Here is a 17479-nt window from a genome sequence, read left to right on the forward strand (position 1 = left end):
AGATTTCTCAAAAAACTAGAACTAGAGGTTCCATTTGACCTAGCTCTTCCCCTTCCTGATATCTTCCCAAAGGAATTAAAAACATACCACAGTGATACATGCACACTTGCATTTATAGCAGCACAGTTTGTAATAGCTAAAGCTTGGAAACAGCCCACGTGTCCATCAATCAGTAAATGGATAAAGAATATGTGTGTGTTTTTAAAAAATATAACGGTGTACTACTCTGCCATAGAGAAGGATAAACATGAGACATTTCTAGCTAAATGGGTGCACCCTGAGACCATACTCTTAAGTGGTATAAATCAGACACACATGTTTAAATACCGCATTGTTTCTCTGACATGTCTATCCAGTTTTTTTTTTTTTTAGGTACTAGGAATAAAACTCAGGACTTTGTGCTTGGGAGGCAGGTGGTGGCACTGAGCTAAATCCCTGGCCCATTGTTTCTCTGTATGAGAAACCAAAAGTGGAAATAAGGATTAAAATGTATAATAGATTTTGGGAAGTGGGAAGAAAATGTTCAAATGAGAAGGGGAACAAAGGAGGGGCAAGGAGGAAAGGAAGGAACAAGAAAAATGGAAAAGAGGAAAGAAAGCTTTTGTAAATAAAGGAGGGGAGGAGTAATTGGGAAGGGAGGGGAATGGGAAAAAAAAGATTCAAATTCCATATGGCGAATGTGATCATTATGTATATTTAAAACTTAAAAAAAGAAAAATACTAATACCTCATGTTCTTGGGAGGCTGTGGCAGGTTTGCAAGTTGGAGCCTAGCCTGAGTAATTTATGTTAGCACCTTGGGGAGAGCCTGTTTTAGGAAAGAAAGAAGGGTTGAGGATGTAGAGGGCTCTTGCATTGTACTGCCTATCCCCAGTATGAGGTGGGAGGGGGGTTTCATTGATTCACCATTTAGTTGAGGGGATTTTTAAAATAGATTTTATTGGTATACTGTACATATACAAAATGATCACATTCATCATAGCGAATTTGTGCCTGTACTTGATATATTTTGCTTTTTCTTTTCCCCCAATTGATGGAATTTTGCGCATGCTAGGCTAGCACTTTCCCACTGAGATCCTATTCCTAAGTTTGATAGTTGGTGAAATTAGTACTGAAGTTCACCTGGTTTTCTTTGTTTCTTTCTTTTTTCTTTTTTCTTTTTTTGGTACCTGGGATTGAACTCAGGACCTTGTGCTTGCAGGGCAGGCTTGGTGCCACTGAGCTAAATCCCCAGCTGCCTGATTTTCTTTTGTACTTTGTCTTATTTTTGAGAATCTGTTAGAGCCTTAGGTGAGGTTTATGTGCATTTCTGTGCTTCTGTTTTGCTTTTTGCAGAAGGGTTTAAAACCCAGGATAAAGCGGGGTAAGAGCCATAGAATGCTTTTTACCCTCTCCTGTGGTTCCAGATCATTTTCTTTGCACCTCTATTCACCCACCTTTTCTGTTTGTTTGTTTTTGAGCAGGATCTCAGTATGTAGTTCAGTCTAGCCTCAGCCTCCCAAATGCTGGGATTACAGGCATGTACCGTCACATTCAGGATTAGTTGTTTTGAAACAAGGTCTTGCTGTGTAGGCCAGTCTGGCTTTGAACTGGTGATCCTCTGCCTCAGCCTCCCGAGTACTGGGATTACAGATGAGCACCACCACACCTGGCTTCTTTCTCTTTCCCTTCCTGCCCTTCCTTCTCCCCCCTCTCTCTTTTCTTTCTACTACAGAGGATTGAACCCAGAGGCTTCATACTGAGCTACATCCCCAGCCCTTTTTTATTTTGAGATTGGGTCTTGCTAAATTGGCTGTCCTTGAATTTGTGATCCTTCTGCCTCAGCTTCTCAGAGCTGGGATACAGATGTGTGCCCCTGTGCCTGGCTCCACTGCGCTTTTTTCTTTTTTTTGGTACTGGGGATTGAACTTGGGTCCTTGCGCTTGCAAGGCAGGCACTGGAACCACTAAGCTAAATCCCTGGCCCTTTTTTTTTTGTCTTTTTTGAGACAGGGTCTTATTATGTAGTTGAGACTGACTGGAATTCACTATGTAGCCCAGGCTGGTCTTGAACTCACAGCAGTCCTCCTGCCTCAGCCTTCCAAGTGCTGGGATTACAGGCATGCGCCACCGTGCCTGGTTTACCATTCTGCTTTTAATTGTGAGAAAATTGAGGAGCACAGTGACTCAGTCCGCCTGGCCTGGCCGAATGGGAGTTTTTGCTCTTGCTCCCATTCTGTCTTTGGTTGCTCTGTGTGCCTTGCAGTTCCTTTTTCAGTTGGTGTGGGGAAGGATTGAAAGAAGAAAGCACTGGGAGGATGGAAACAGATTCCCTTCACATTACCCTTGTGCTGCAATTTCCTGCCCTACCAATAGGATATTTTGTTATGAAATTTAGGAGAACAGGCTTAAATTCTGGGACACAGTGGAAAACTTTCACAGTCTGCTGTTCTGTCGCAGTGGTGGGAGGGGAGGCCATGCTGTGGCTCCCTGGCGCATGTGCGAGCACTGGAGGTGGTAAATTCCAGCTGCCCGTGATGATGACAGAGAGTAATGAGTTGAGGCTGGTGGCTGAATTTCCCCCTGCTCCAAATAGAAGGAGAGTGATGAAAAGAATTGAATTTCTTAGGAAATTTGGTAGTTTGGACTGGAATTGTTTTTCCCTCCTCTCCTATTGCGGTTTGCTTATTAGAAAGTATTGATTGTGAAATAGAGTTTATTAGATTTGGGTTGGGCATTGATTAGCTGTAACCCAATTATAAATCCTCAGAGGAAGATGTTTGTAAACATGTGCTCTTCACACCCAGGAGCTGTGGTCTTGCTGTGCCTGCTCATCAGCTGGCTGAAGCAGAGCACGTGCAGGATCTATAGCCGCTGAGCTGAGAATTGCCTTGCTTTGGATTTATGTTAATAGGATCCCCTTGGTTTCCAGTTTATTTTCTTTGGGTAAGAACATCTTTCTCTTGACAACCCATTTCAAGGACACAGGAATGTTCTGAATGGAGGCTAAGGCAAAGGAAAGGCATGATCTATAGTGTATGATATAAATTGAAAGAGTCGTCTTTCTTTCTCTTTTTTTTCCTGTCCTTTTTTCTTCACTTTTCTCTATGCCATAATATAATTTGTTTGTTTGTTTTTTGGTACTGGGGATTGAACTGAGGACTTCATGCTTGTCACGCAGGTGCTCTGCTACTGAGCTAAATCTGCAGCCCCATAATAGAATTTGAAGGCTTAGTGAAAACTCAGTAGAGATAGGCCTTACTACAATTTTAGGTCAGGCTTAGGGCCTATGACAGAATCTTGCTATGTGGCTCAGGCTGGCCTTGAACACATAGTGATCCTCCTGCCTCAGCCTCCTGAGGGCTGGTGTTATAGGTGTGTTCCACCATGACTGGCTCTCTTTTGGGGATTTTTCCCCAGTTTACTTCAAAATTGGCAGTGAACGATCTCTGCTGAGCACTTACCATGAGCCAGGTACTTATATTAAAAACAGTATGTTGGGTGTGGTGTTGTATGCTTGTAATTCTAGAACACAGGGCTACATGGTGAGTTCAAGGCCAGCCTGAACTACAAAGTAAGACCCTGTCTCAAAAAAAAAAAAAAGTATCCAGTCAGGGAAAATTTTGTTTGTTGTGTGCTCAAAGGTGACTAAGATAGAAACTTTTATACTTTGGATTATCTTTTCCTTAAAAGTTTGATTTTGCTTTGAAAGGTAGTATTTTCCAGAAATCATGAACAAAATTAGTTCTGCTGCTTTAGATTTGTGTGGAGGTAAAATCTGGGTCCTCCTTAGTTCCACTGTTTGCAGTGAATGAGCTTACATTTCACATCTAGAGTTTAGGATTTCAGAGAGAGCTTTGTTAGTAAGTGCGGGCATCTGGGAGGTGAGGGAACGTGTAAATCCATAGTGGATACCTCTGAGATTTCCAGTCCTCACGTGGTAGGGTGTTCTTAGAAGCAAGGTTGGAAAATCTGGGCTTGATTCATGGAACTGCTCCCATCCCCCACTGGTCCTGGGGATCCAACTGAGAACCTTGCACTTGCAAGGCAGATGCGGCCCCACTGAGTTAAATCCCCTGCCTGGAACTGCTGTTACATAGAATTGAAAGGTATACTGAAGTTTGATCTGAAGTAGGGTTGCAAATATATAGGATTAAACTTGAAAGTAGTGTAGTATTCAGTTATTTTGAAATCAGATTTAATTTTTGGCTTCTTCGCTGCCATTTTCTGCCTTGGGTCTCATGCTGGAGGAATTTTTAAAGACAGTCAAGTGTAGTGTGATTTATGAGGCTTTGAAGGCCAAGTACTTTGTGGTGATGAGGACCCACTTACTTTGTGGAAATCGATAAGCACATCAGTCTGCAGCATACTTCCTGCCTTAATGGTCCTGTGCTCGATCAATACTTAAATTTAACTTCACCACCAGTCCTGGGCAGAGTGTGCTTTGCAGCCTCCTTCTATCAACCTCAGACATATGGCTAGCCCTGTTATAGATGGAGCTAGTTACACTTCTCTGTTTGCTTTGGATCTGCTTTAAGCCTTGTCCGCTGGCACACTTTAGGGACATAAAATGTGTTGTGCTGTGGGCCAAGTCATGATTTAAACCTTGACATTATGTGGTCCAAAGAGTACGTATTGGACAGATGCACAAGATCTATAGCATGGTGGTTTATCTTTTTTTTTTTCCCAGCGAGAAATAGTTCAGTTAGACTCTTCAGCATCCTGGTACTGGCTGACTTTCTTTAAAAAAAAAAAAAAAATTCATATTATTAAGAGCCATTTTAGGTTCTCAGCAAAAGTGAGAGGAAGGTACAGTGAGGTTTGCTAGTGCCCTTCCTCTACACACCTGCAGTCAGCCTGCACCACCACCACCCTCCACTGTGGTGGTGTTATGATCAATGAACCTATGTTTCCTTACACATTAATGCTGCCTGATACATTTCCATTAGGTTGCAGTCTTGGTGTTGTGTATTCGTGAGTTTGGATGAATGAATAATGACTTGTTTCCACCAGTGTCTGCTCTGTAGTTTCTTTTCATTGCCCTAAAATGTGACCATTTTTTCACAGATTGTCTAACCATGGCCCAGGTAGAAAAACGGGGAGGTTTGCTCCGGAAATCTTCAGCCTCCAAAAAACCACTAAAGGAAAAAGTAGTGCTGATGTATGATGAAATCTTTATGGTAAGGCTTGGAACCCATTCACACTGCATGGTTGCTTAGTCCAAAAAGTCTGCTTCCTTCCTTTGAGTTTGTACAGGGAAAATGGGGAGGACAAAGAGAGGGAGGGAAGGAGGAAGCAAGATCAGGGACAATAGTGAACTCTCATAATAGGGTGATGATCCTGTATTAATATAGACTGTTAGGATGTTTTTACAGTTGAGGTCATGAACTAGGTGAAGCAGCTGAAAGGAGGGAGGACATCTGAGGAAGTGTCTTTTCTGAATATCTTTTTTGAGACAGGGTTGCGATATAGTTTGTGCTGGCCTTAAATTCATTATGTAATCCAGTCTGGCTTAAACTTGGGGCAATCCTCCTGCCCCAGCCTCCTAAGTGCTGGGATTACAGATGTGTGCCACCATGCCTGGCCACATTATTTAACTTTTGATGCTGGAAAAAAATATATATCCATGCACAATGTCTTCCATTAAAGAACAACCCCTTCCCCCTAGATTGTTCGCTTTTCCATTACAATGGTTTAAGATGACCAAACATTTTCAAAGTTAATTTTGAAAGGTAAAGTTGACTATATGTAGTATTTTTTTTAGGGGGGTACTTGGGATCAAACTTAACCTTGTGCTTGCCAGGCAGGCACTGTGCTGCTGAGCTACATCCCTGGCCCAGTATATGATATTCTTATTGTTCAACATGGTTATTTTCTGATTTCAGACAGAAGACCCCAGTAAGTGCAGTCCTCGGTTTTGGGAAGAGCTCTTCCTCATGAAGGTAAGACTTGGTGGTACCTGTGGGTTTTCCTGGTAACAATATTGTCAGGTGTAGGCTGTGTTTCAGATGCTACACTAAAAATGTGCTCAGATCCCTATTGTCTCATTGGCAGGTGAATTTAGAGTACCTAGAAGGCAAGCTGGAATCTCTTGATGGTGAGGAGTTAATGAAGATCAAGGACAATATTAATTGCTTATTTCAACACTGCATTCAGGCTCTGAGAGAGGAGCATCCAATTCGAGTTGTGAATGCATTGCAGGTATAAGGCTGGGAGACTGGGGAAGTCTTGTTAACAGGACAAAAGGAATTGTAACCCATCTTTTGGAATCTGAGGAACATAGATTTGCCCTTAGGTATGAGGCTTTCTTTTTAAAATTTTCTTTAATCAGTTTTTTTTTGTCATGTTTGCTTAGCCATCTTCCTTTTAAAACAAATTAATGTTTATAGTGGTAATCTTGTCTATTCGTATTTCTTTCTAGTACTATTTGTTCTGAGGATGTAGCTCGGTGGTGGAGCACTTGGCCAGGCATATGTGAGGCCCTAGGTTTGATACCTTACACTGCATGTGCCACTGTGCCTGGCACAGATTTCTCATTTCTCATCTTTTGTGTGTGTGTGTGTGTGTGTGTGTGTGTGCGCGCGCGCGTGTGCTGGGGATTGAACTCAGGGCCTTTGTTCTAAGCTACATTTCTAGTCCTTTTTTATTGTTTACTTTGAGACAGGATTTTGCTAAATTGCGCAGGCTGGGCTTGAGGTCCTCCTGCTGCCTCAGCCTACCAGGGTGCTGGGATTACAGGCCTGCATCACAATGTCCAGCATAATTATTACCTGTTGGGTTGATGCCCCTATAGCTTTGTTAACCTTTGGCACAATGTATTCCGTATTTTGAGTTGTAGAGTAGGAATACTATACTATACTATTTTATTTCGGTGGAAGTAAGTTGATCTTAAGTTACTTGATGACCCCTAAACAGCACATTATTATGATAGCTAATAGTTGTTGCACTTTAATAAAGTTATGGGGACTGTTCTAAGTACTTCAGGATATTCATGTATTTTCATAACATCTCTATAAAGTGGATGCTATTACTATCATTCCTGTATTATAGACGAGAAAGTCAATGTGTTCAGGCTCTCAAAGCTAGTAAGTAGTATATGGGGATGGGAAATAGCTGGTTAAGATTTGAAGCAATTGGTTATCATCATCTAGGGACTTACATGTTATAATTACTAAAAAATAATTACTAAGATGGTTAAACTACAGTGTAAATGTGAAAATTAATTGTTATTATTACTTGTGGCACTGAGGATTGAATGGCTCTCGGGGCCTTTGTACTGAGCTATGTATGTCCCCTTTTAAAAAAATATTTGATTTTTGAGACAGGCTCTCAACTGAGTTGCTTAGGTTGGGCTCCCAAGAGTTCTGTGATTACAAGTGTATGCCACCATGCTAATTTATTTTTATTATTTTTTTTGGTACTGGGGATCAAACTCGAGGCCTTGCACTTGTGAAGCAGGTGGTGGAACCACCTAGCTAAATCCCTGGCCCTTCCATGCTAATTTTAAATAAAAGCTCTACCAATCCCATCAAGAAGTATTTTGTGTTTGTTTGTTCGTTTAGATGTTTTGAATCGGGATCTTGCTACATAGTTCAGGTTGGCATGGAACTCCTTGCAGTCCTCCTCCTCCTCCTCAGGAGTGCTGGGATTACAGGCATGTGCCACCTTGCTAGCTAAGAATTCTTTTTCTTACCTCTGCAGACCTTGTGTGCACTTATTCGAGGAGTCCATCAAAAGAATAAGTCTACTTCTGGGTTTGACATCATCAACATGCTGATGGGCTTTGACAAGGCAGAGCTGTGCATGAAGGTGAGGTGGAAGTGCACTGCTGTGCATGGCTGTTCCGAGAGCCATCTTGGTGCCTTTTGGATGCAGATACTGGTAGATAGATGATTGAATTTGGCCTTGAATTTGCATATTTTTATTTAACAGATTTTGTTTGTCTTAATAAAGGAAAATTTTAAATTCACATTTGAATTGAGGTATCTTTTTCCTGCATGTTGAAGACTCAGCAGTTTATTTGTGGTATGAGTATACATTCATGTGAACATTTCCAAATTCATTAAACTCTAACAAGTTAATATAGAAGAATTACTTTTTTTTTGTGGTGCTGGGGGTTGAACAAAGGGCTTTGCACATATTAGACAAGCAGTCTACCACTAAAATACATCCTCAACCCTATTAGAATTTTATTCTTTAATCCTGGGGATTAAACTCAGCTACATCCCCAGTCCTTTTTTTTTTTTGAGACACTGTCTCACTGAGTTGTTAAGCTGCCCAGGCTGGGCTTGGAATTATGATCTTCCCAGTGTGTTGGCCTCACAGTAGTGCAGCACCACATTGTGCTTCTCCCTCTCTTTGGAGATTTATTCTTGTTGTGTTACCCACACTAGTCTTAAACTCAGGGGCTCAAGTGATCCAATCCTCCTCACCCTCCCAAGTTGGTGAAACTATAGGCATATATCACCACACCAGCATAGAACTTTTATATTTGTTGTTTGGCATTATCTTTTTTTAATAACATTTCATAATTCACATGTACATTTTACCCTCTTAAAATGTACAGTGCAACTGCGCATGGTGGCACACGCCTGTAATCCCAGAACTTGGGAGACTGAGGCAGGAGGATCACTGCGAGTTCCAGGTCAGTCTCAACTACAAAGTGAGACCCTGTCCCAAAAAAAAAGAACAACCCAGTGCATTGTTCTTTTTATTTTGGGGTAGGGTCTTATTGTATAGTCCTGGCTGGTCTTGAACTTGCAATATATCCTAGCCTGTCCTTGAACTCTTGATCCTCCTGCCTCAGCATCCTGAGTATTGCAATTATAGGCAAGGGCTATCATGCCTGACTTTCTAGTACTTTTTAATATATTCTCAGACGTGAACAGCCATCACTACTACTAATTTCAGAACCTATTTTCATTGCCTTTGAAATAAAACCTGTACCAATTAGCAGTTATTCCTATTATCTCTTCTCTACCCTGGAAAGTACTAATTTGCTTTGTGTCTATAGGAACTTAGCTATTCTGAGTGCCTCGTATAAGTGGAATCATATATATGATTTTTTTGTTTCTGGGGTTTACTTAACATGCTTTCAGAGTTTGTCCATGTTATGTGATGTACTGTATTAGTATTTCCTTTTTACTGCCAAGTAAAGTTCCATTGGATGGCTATACCACATTTTGTTTATCCATTCCTTGTTTGGTCGACGTGTTAGGTTGTTTCAACATTTTGAGTCTTAATAATGATTCTCTGAACATGAGTGTGTGAAGTGTTGAATGGCTGGGGTTTTGGTCCTCTTGGTCTACATGCAAGGGTAAACTCATTGTGTCATATATTAACTCTGTTGTTTTAGTTACTTTCTCATCATTGAGATACAATACCTTTGTTTATTTCGGCTCACAGTTTGTAGAGATTTCAGTCCTTAGCCACTGGCCCCAAGGCAGGGAGGCATTGCAGAGGGGAGAAACAGCTCCTGGAGTAGTGGCAAGAAGCAGAAAGTATTCAAGGGAGGATGGAGGGAGACCCTCCCGGGCTACGCCGCCAGTGGCCCTCCTAAACCAGGCTTACGAATTTAGCTGTGGTCATTAGGGGACCCCCTGATGAGTGTCATGCCCCAGTCACATCTCCAAACCCCACCAATGAGCACACTAGACACTGAAACAAATGTATTTAATATTTGAGGAGCTGTCATGTCATTTTTACTCCCTTTTATAATTTCACCAGTAATATATAATGGTCCCAAGTTTTCTAAACCACATTAACACTTATTTTTGTCTGTCTTTCCCATACTTTTTTTTTTTTCTGGTACTGGAGACTGAACTCAGGACCTTATGCTTGAGGGGCAGGTGTGGTGCCATGGGGCTAAATCTCCACCCCCTACCCCTTTTAATTTTTGAGAAATGTCTGTTAAAATTCTTTGCCCATTTCTAGATTGGTTTGTCTTACTGTTGAGTTGTGAGAGTTCTGTACATATTCTGGATATAAGTCCCTTATCAGATGTGGTTTACAGTGTTTGATACTATCTTAAATGAATTTTATTCTCATAGGAACTTTGAAGAACTAAACTAGTCTCCTATCACTAAATTTAACTTAAATCAGCCAGGTGTGGTCGTACATGCCTATAATCAGCCCCAGCACTCAGGAGACAGTCAGGAGGCTCACTGCGAGTTTGAGGCTAGCCTGGACTACATAGTGAGACACTGTCTCAGAAAACCAGCCAGCCAATCAACCAACCAACCAGCAAACAAACAAATGACAAGTCTGGCTGGGTACCAGGCATTGTGTAATCCAATCACTCTGAGAGGCTGAGGCAGGAGGATGGTGAGCCTGGGTGACCTTAGGAAGACCGTATCTCAAAAAAAAAAGAAAAAGAAAAATGGGTTGAGGATGTAGCCCAATCTGAAGGCCCTAGGTTCAATCCCAAGTACCCAAGAGAAAACCTGGCTGGGCATGATGGCATGAACCTGTAATCCCAGTGGCCGACTTGCATGCCCAGGTATTCAGGAGGCTGAGGCTGGAGGATTATTTGTTTCGGGCCAGCCGGGCTAAAAAGTAACCATGCAAGACCTGGTCTCAACTGATGAAAAGAAAAGTATATCAAAGCATTCTTACAGTATTTATGTTACCAAAAGAAGTTATTAATGTACAACTATGAATACCCAAAATATTTAGTACCTATTGTCATATTTTAATTCTGGCCTCTTACAGTCCGTTTATACAGTATGATAAAATCTCAGACAGTTCCTTTACTCTCATAGTTCTAACTACTGCTGATGTGCCAATGACTATTAACTATCTTTAGCTTTAACATCTCATCCTGAGCCTCGGAGTTGTGTATTCTGTAAGCGTTTCTATGTTTTCACTTGCACAGCACATAAGCACCTCTTGACGTGTCCAAAATGGAATTCATTGTTTCTCCTACTTCTTTTCTTCCCCAGTCGCTTCCCTTCAGAATGGGAGCACCCGTCTTCTTGAAGTCCCCCAAGCCAAAAACCCCCAAAAATTACCCTTGACATTTTTTCTTCTGAGTGTGTGTGTGTGTGTGTGTGTGTGTGTGTGTGTGTATGTATGGTACAAGGGTTTGAACCCCAGGCCTTCACACTGAGCTACAGTTGTGTGTGTGTGTGTTTTATTGAGACAACCTTATTAATCACTAAATTGCCCAGGTTGGGCTTGAACTTGTAAACCCTCCTTCCTTAGCCTCCCAGAGTGCTGCCACATCCAACTAGGTTTCCCTTTTTCAATTTATCTCATTCTATAATTAAAAAAATTTTTTTCCAGTGCTGGGGATCAAACTCTGCACTTTGCACTTCCTAGGCAGGCATGGTGCCACTGAGCTAAAAATCAGGTCCTATCTCATATATGGCAAGCTGCAGGTATTCATTTGGCTGAATTCTTTATCGTTCTGTGTAGTTGTACCAAAGTGTTTTCCCCAAAATACCTAGTTTGAGGTTTTCTTTCTCCTTAATCTTAAAAGGCTTAGGCCTAGAGAGGAATGCTGTGGTTGCTTCATTGTGTGTTATTCACATCAGCTTGTGTAACGTAACCCAGAGTTGGACAAAAAAGGGGTGTTTTTTTTTTTGTTGTTGTTTTTTGAGACAGGGTCTCACTATGTAGTTCAGACTGGCCTGGAACTCACTGTGTAGCCCGGGCTGGTCTCGAACTCACAGGGATCCTCCTGCCTCCTGAGTGCTGGGATTACAGGCATGCACCACCACGCCCGGCAAGAAGGGGTGTTGATGTTGTTCAGTATGGTTTAATGTTTAATTATTCTCTTTCTCAGAACTTGATGGAGAGTTTGGATTCATTGCTTTGTGCAGAAGGTTCTGAAAGTCTGAAGAGTTTATGTCTGAAACTTCTTCTTTGCTTAGTGACTGTAAGTGACCCATTTCTGTTTGTCAGAATATTAACTAATAGCAGAGGCAAGGTTTTTAGAATACTTGAGCCCAAGGTTAGAAGGGGAAAGAGAAAAAAAACCCATTTACTGGTGTATCCCATTACCCCTGTGACTGCAGTACAGAAGGAAGTTGGTTGCTTGGCCTTTGGCCTCCTGAAAGTGACCTTGGAGCCAGCTCACAGGTTGTGCGCTGTGGGATGCTGACCGCAGTGGAAAGACCACAGCAGGAGAACTACCATCTTTGGGATTGTCGTATTTTTCCTTCTCATTGGAGCTCACCTGAACTGGTTCTTGTTATTCTGAATATGTTTATTTACTCTGACTTTGATTTTATTCCTGGAGGCTGGCCTGTACTTCCTACTGGAAGGAAAGGGTGGGATGTTGTTCATTTACTTCAGATCGTTGCCTTTCCTGCTGCCTCTTGAGGACTTTTGAATTCATAAACCTTTTTCTGTGCATTTGAGGAATGAACTCTGAAAAGCTGTGAACCAGATGCTTGTAAGAATATGACAGGAGAAGTTCACAGACGTAGGAAGTTTTCATTAGCTCATTGCTTGCCCTCATAGTGTCTGTGGTGACTCTGGTGGCTTTGGGGGGTGTTTGTGAACAGTGAGGTAAGTATCAAATGGACTGTTTTGACATTTGTGTTTCATTTAGATGTTAAAGTAGGTATATATCAGAATACCTCAGTAGAGACTTTAAAAAACCTTCTGTTACATTCAGGTGACAGACAATATCAGCCAGAACACTATCCTGGAGTATGTAATGATCAACAGCATATTTGAAGCAATTTTACAGGTGGGTCAACTTTCTTGTGACCTTTGTTTTTTGAGTAGACTGTCTTTTCATATCCCCTCCCTCTCTCCCTCCCTTTTTCCCTCTCTCCCTCCCTTCCTTTTTTTTCTTTCCTTCCTTCCTTTCTTTGTAGTACTGGTGAATTAAAACCCAGGGCCTTTACACTGAACTACATCCCCATCCTTTTTCATTTTGAGACAGGTTCTCTCTAAGTTGCTAAGTTACCCAAGGTTAGGCTCAACCTTTTTTTTTTTTCCATTCAATCATTTAATATCTAAATGACATAATACAGGTTAAACATTAAATACACAGTTATAGTTGCACAGATATACATACAAGTTTTTTGTACTCTTTACTTTCCAATAATTTTTTAGTGTATTTTTTTTCATTAAGTTTATTGGTACTTTTTAGGTATACAGTACAATTAGATTCATCATTGGGATCTTGTACCTTTACATGATGTGTCTTGGTTCTTGTTTTTTCCCCATTCCCCTGCCCTCCCTTCACCCCCTTGGGCTCAAAGTTTTGATTCTCTGCCTCAGCCTTCTAGAGGCCTGGGATTACAGACATTCACTACCATGCCTGGCTCATCTCAAATTTTGTTGGTCTGTTTTCCCACAAACCAGGAGTTAGCCCTGGGGAGTTATGAATTTCTGGTTCTTGTTACAGATACTCTCCCACCCCCTAAGTCGTAGAGAGCATGGGTATGATACTGTTGTCCTGTTGGCTTTATTGGTAAACTACAGAAAATATGAGGTAAGTGGGCCCCTTAATGGATACTTGTTATGTTTCTGTAATCTTCCTACACGTGGCCATTCTTAAAGGACTTTGCTCTAACATAGAAGACATGTTCATGGTAAATGGCATAAAGATTAATTTTTTTTAGACACTATCACTGTGTAATCCATTCTGGCCTTAAAGTCATATGGATCCTTCTGCCTCAGCCTCCTGAGTGCTGGGACTACAGGCGTGTGCCAGCATGTCCAGCATAGTGATTAATTTTGCTAAATCAGTTTCTTCCCTGTGGTACTGTGGGTAGAACTCAGGGCCTCTGTGCATGCTGCAAAAGCATTCAACCACTGAGTTGTACCCCACTACTTTAAAAAACGATTTATTTTATTTTATTTTTTTCTGGTACCAGGGATTGAATTTAGGACCTTGGGCTTGTAAGGCAGGTGTGGTGCCAATGAGCTAAATCTCTCTCTCTCTCTCTCTCTCTCTCTCTCTCTCTCTTTTTTTTGAGGCAGGGTCTCACTATGTAGTTGAGACTGACCTGGAACTCACTATGCAGTCCAGGCTGGTCTTGAACTCACAGCGATCCTCCTGCCTCAGCCTCCCTAGTGCTGGGATTACAGGCCTGCGCCATCATGCCCGGCAATGAGCTAAATCTCTAGCCCTAAAACAATTTTATTTTAAGATAGCATCTTGCAAAAAAAAAAAAGATAGCATCTTGCTGTGTAGGGCAGGCCAACCTTGAATTTGCAAGCCAACTGCCTTAGCTCCTGAGTAGGTGGGACCCCAGACCCAGACACACAACTCCATCCCTGTCTGGTAAATAAAACTCTTAAATCCAATACATGGGGTAGAGAATATGGTAGTTTAAAGGAATCCTGTAGTATAATTTCTTAATAAAATGGGTAAATATCTCAATGTAGTATTTTATGTTTTTAGTTTTAATTTTTTTAAGCAAAACATTTATTGGTGCATTTTAGATATACATAATGATAATGTTCATCCTAGGGAATTTGTACCTGTACATGATTATCTTGCTTTTATTTTCCCATTCCCTTCCCCTCCCTTTGACCCCTCTTCCCCTCCTTATTTACAAAAGTTTTGTTTCTATTTTATCCTTCTATTCTCTTTTTTCTTCTCCCTTCCTTCTTCCCCGCCTCACTCGTCCCTTGTTACCCTTTTCATTTGAACACTTTCTTTCCATTTCCCAATATCTAGTATACATTTTATTCCTTATTTCCACTTTTGGTTTCTCACACCAGAGAAACGTGTGTCTGATTTATTTCACTAAGAGTATGGTCTCGGTGCATCCTTTAGCTAGAAATGTCTCAAGCTCATCTTTCTTTATATCAGCGTATAGTACTCCATTGTATCAAAAAAACGCCAAATCTTTATCCATTTATTGGTTGATGAGCATTTGGGCTATTTCCAAGATTTAGCTACAAACCATGCTGCTATAAACATGGGTGTGCATATATTGCTGTGGTAGGATGCTTTTAATTCTTTCGGCAAGATACCAAGAAGGGGAAGAGCTGGGTCAAATGGAACCTCTAGTTTTAGTTTTTTGAGGAATCTTTACACTGATTTCCACAGTGGTTACACCAGTCTACACTCCCACCAACAGTGGAGAAGGATTTCTTTTTCCCCACAGCCCCACCAGCATTTATTATTGGTTGATTTATTGATAATAGTCATACTTTCTGGAGTGAGATGGAATCTCAGCATTGTTTTAATTTGCATCTCTCAGATGACCAGTGATGTTGAACATTTTTTCATATATTTATTTGCCATTTTTACTTCATCTGAGGAAGGTCTAGTCCTTTCAGATGCCCATTTTTTGGATTGGGTCTTTAAATTTGGGGGTGGTCTGATCTTTTTAGGTTCTTTATATATTCTAGATATTAATCCTTTGTCTGAAGAACAGCTGGTAAAATTTTTCCCCCCACACTGTGGGTTGTTTCTTCCCTTTTTTTTTTTTTTGGTACCAGGGATTGAATTTAGGATCTTGTGCTTGTGAGGCAGGTACAGCACCACTGAGCTCAGTCCCTGGCTGTCTTCACTCTTTTGGTGACTTCTTTTGCCATGCAAAAGCTTTTTAGTTTTGTTTTTTGGGGGGGTTACCAAGGATTGAACTTGGGCCCTTGTGCTTGCGAGTCAGGCAGCAGAACCACTGAGCCGAATCCCTGGCCTGCAAAAGCTTTTTAATAAGATGAGATCCCAGTTCTTGATTCTGTGATATTTCCTGTGCAGTTGGGGTTAGTCTTTGCCTATACCAATGTGTTTAAGAGTTCTACCTGTTCTATCTTTCAGCAGATTTAGTGTTTCTGTTTTAATATTTAAATCTTTCTTGATTTTGATTTGAATTTAGTGCGTAATGAAAGTTATGGGTCTAGTTTCAAGGTTTTTTTTTTTTTTTTTTTTGAGACAGGGTCTCACTAAGTAGTTGAGACTGACCTGGAACTCACTGTGCTGCCCAGGCTGATTTTGAACTCACAGCGATCCTCCTGCCTCAGCCTCTTCAGTGCTGGGATTACAGGCGTGTGCCACCACATCCGGCTTCTGGTTTCAATCTTTGACATATGGAAAGCCCACTTTTCCAGCACCATTTTTTTAGTGTGTGTGTGTGGTTTTTTTTGAGCAGGGTCTCACTATGTAGCTGAGAATGACCTGGAACTCACTATGTAGCCCAGGCTGGTCTCAAACTCATAGTGATTCTCCTGTGTCAGCCTCCTGAGTGCTGGGATTACAGGCATGCACCACCACGCCTGGCTCCAGCACCATTTATTAAAAAGGCTATCTTTCTTCCAATGAAGGTGTTCGGTTCTGTTGTCAAAAATAAGGTGGCTAAGTGTGTTTAGTGTGGTTTCTGCATTTTCTGTTCTGTTCCACTGATCCTCAGGTCTGTTTTTTTGCCAGCACCGTGCTGTTTTTATCACAGTTTGTAGTATAATTTTAAATCAGGGATTGTGATGTGCTCTGCCTTACCTTTGTTGCCCAGAATTGCCTTTTCTATTCTTGGTCTCTTCTGGTTCCAAGTGAATTTTAGGATTGTTTTCTCTAGTTGTGTGAGATATACTTTTAGTATTTTGATCAGGATTGCATTAAGTCTGTATAACAGTTTTGGAAGTATGGCCATTTTCACTATGTTGGTTTTTCCTATCCAAGAACAATGCATATATTCCCATTTTTTGATATCCTCTTCATTCTCCTTTTTCAGAGTACTGTATTTTTCCATGTAAAGGTCTTTTATTTCCTTTGTTAGATTGATTCCTAGATGTTTCATGTTCTTTGATGCTATTGTGAAATAATTTGTTTACCGAATTTCTCTGTCCATGGTATTGTTATTCATGTACAGGAAGGTATTGATTTTTTTCTTTTTATTGAGTTTATTGGTACATTCTAGGTATACAATACAGTTACATTCATCATTGGGATTCTGTACCTTTACATAATAGGTCTTGATTCTCATTTTTTCCCCTTGTCCCTGCCCTCCCTTCACCCCCTCCTCCCCTCCCCATTTACAAACACTTTATTTCCATTTTTTCAGTTTCTCATATTTTTTTTCCTCTCCCTTATTACCTTTCCCCCACCCTTCCCACTTTCCCTACACCTTTAGCCCTTTACTTCCTATTTCACATTATTAATTATCTCATTAGGATCCTGTGTACTATTATAGTTTTTCACACCAAAGAAACTATTCGGTATTTCAGTTAAAGAAATCTCTGTATGAACATTAAAAATAGGGAATCCTAAAATAAAACTAAAAAGGAAAGTAAAAGAGAAAAGGCAATGATGTAACATTAAGATAATCCTTAATTCTGGAGATGAAAATGGTCCCTGAACATATTTAAATTGCTTCTTGCTCTTATAGTCTTATCTTATTCTTTTTTTCATTATTTAGAGAATACTTTATTAGTTTCTCTAATCAAACTCATGTAGATATAACCTTACCTATTTAGTACGATGTGTTATCCCTGTATACATGGAAAAAAAATAAAAAATAAAAATAAAAAAAAATTAACATTTGTAGACCAATATGGCTATCCATTTCTGTACAATGCCAACTCAACACAGTA

At 40.7% G+C, this 17479-nt stretch overlaps 1 protein-coding gene across 4 annotated transcripts in view; it reads left to right on the top strand.

Annotated features, from left to right (window-relative positions):
* The first annotated feature begins 5049 nt into the window (after positions 1–5049).
* The window catches only part of Armh3 (armadillo like helical domain containing 3), a 164297-nt gene continuing 151867 nt past the window's right edge, over positions 5050–17479 (top strand). For 3 of the 4 annotated variants that reach the window (XM_010626395.3, XM_010626397.3, XM_010626398.3), the window contains exons 1-7: positions 5050–5157; positions 5863–5919; positions 6032–6178; positions 7679–7786; positions 11763–11855; positions 12600–12674; positions 13341–13427. In XM_010626395.3, the coding sequence (XP_010624697.1) occupies positions 5056–5157; positions 5863–5919; positions 6032–6178; positions 7679–7786; positions 11763–11855; positions 12600–12674; positions 13341–13427 (669 nt within the window). In that variant the 5' untranslated portion in view covers positions 5050–5055. The remainder of the gene's footprint in view (positions 5158–5862; positions 5920–6031; positions 6179–7678; positions 7787–11762; positions 11856–12599; positions 12675–13340; positions 13428–17479) is intronic. The other variant, XM_010626396.3, reaches the window with a different exon arrangement.

This window comes from Fukomys damarensis, unplaced genomic scaffold (genome assembly GCF_012274545.1).
Source record: "Fukomys damarensis isolate Sample0158 unplaced genomic scaffold, DMR_v1.0_HiC HiC_scaffold_8, whole genome shotgun sequence".
NCBI lineage: Eukaryota > Metazoa > Chordata > Mammalia > Rodentia > Bathyergidae > Fukomys > Fukomys damarensis.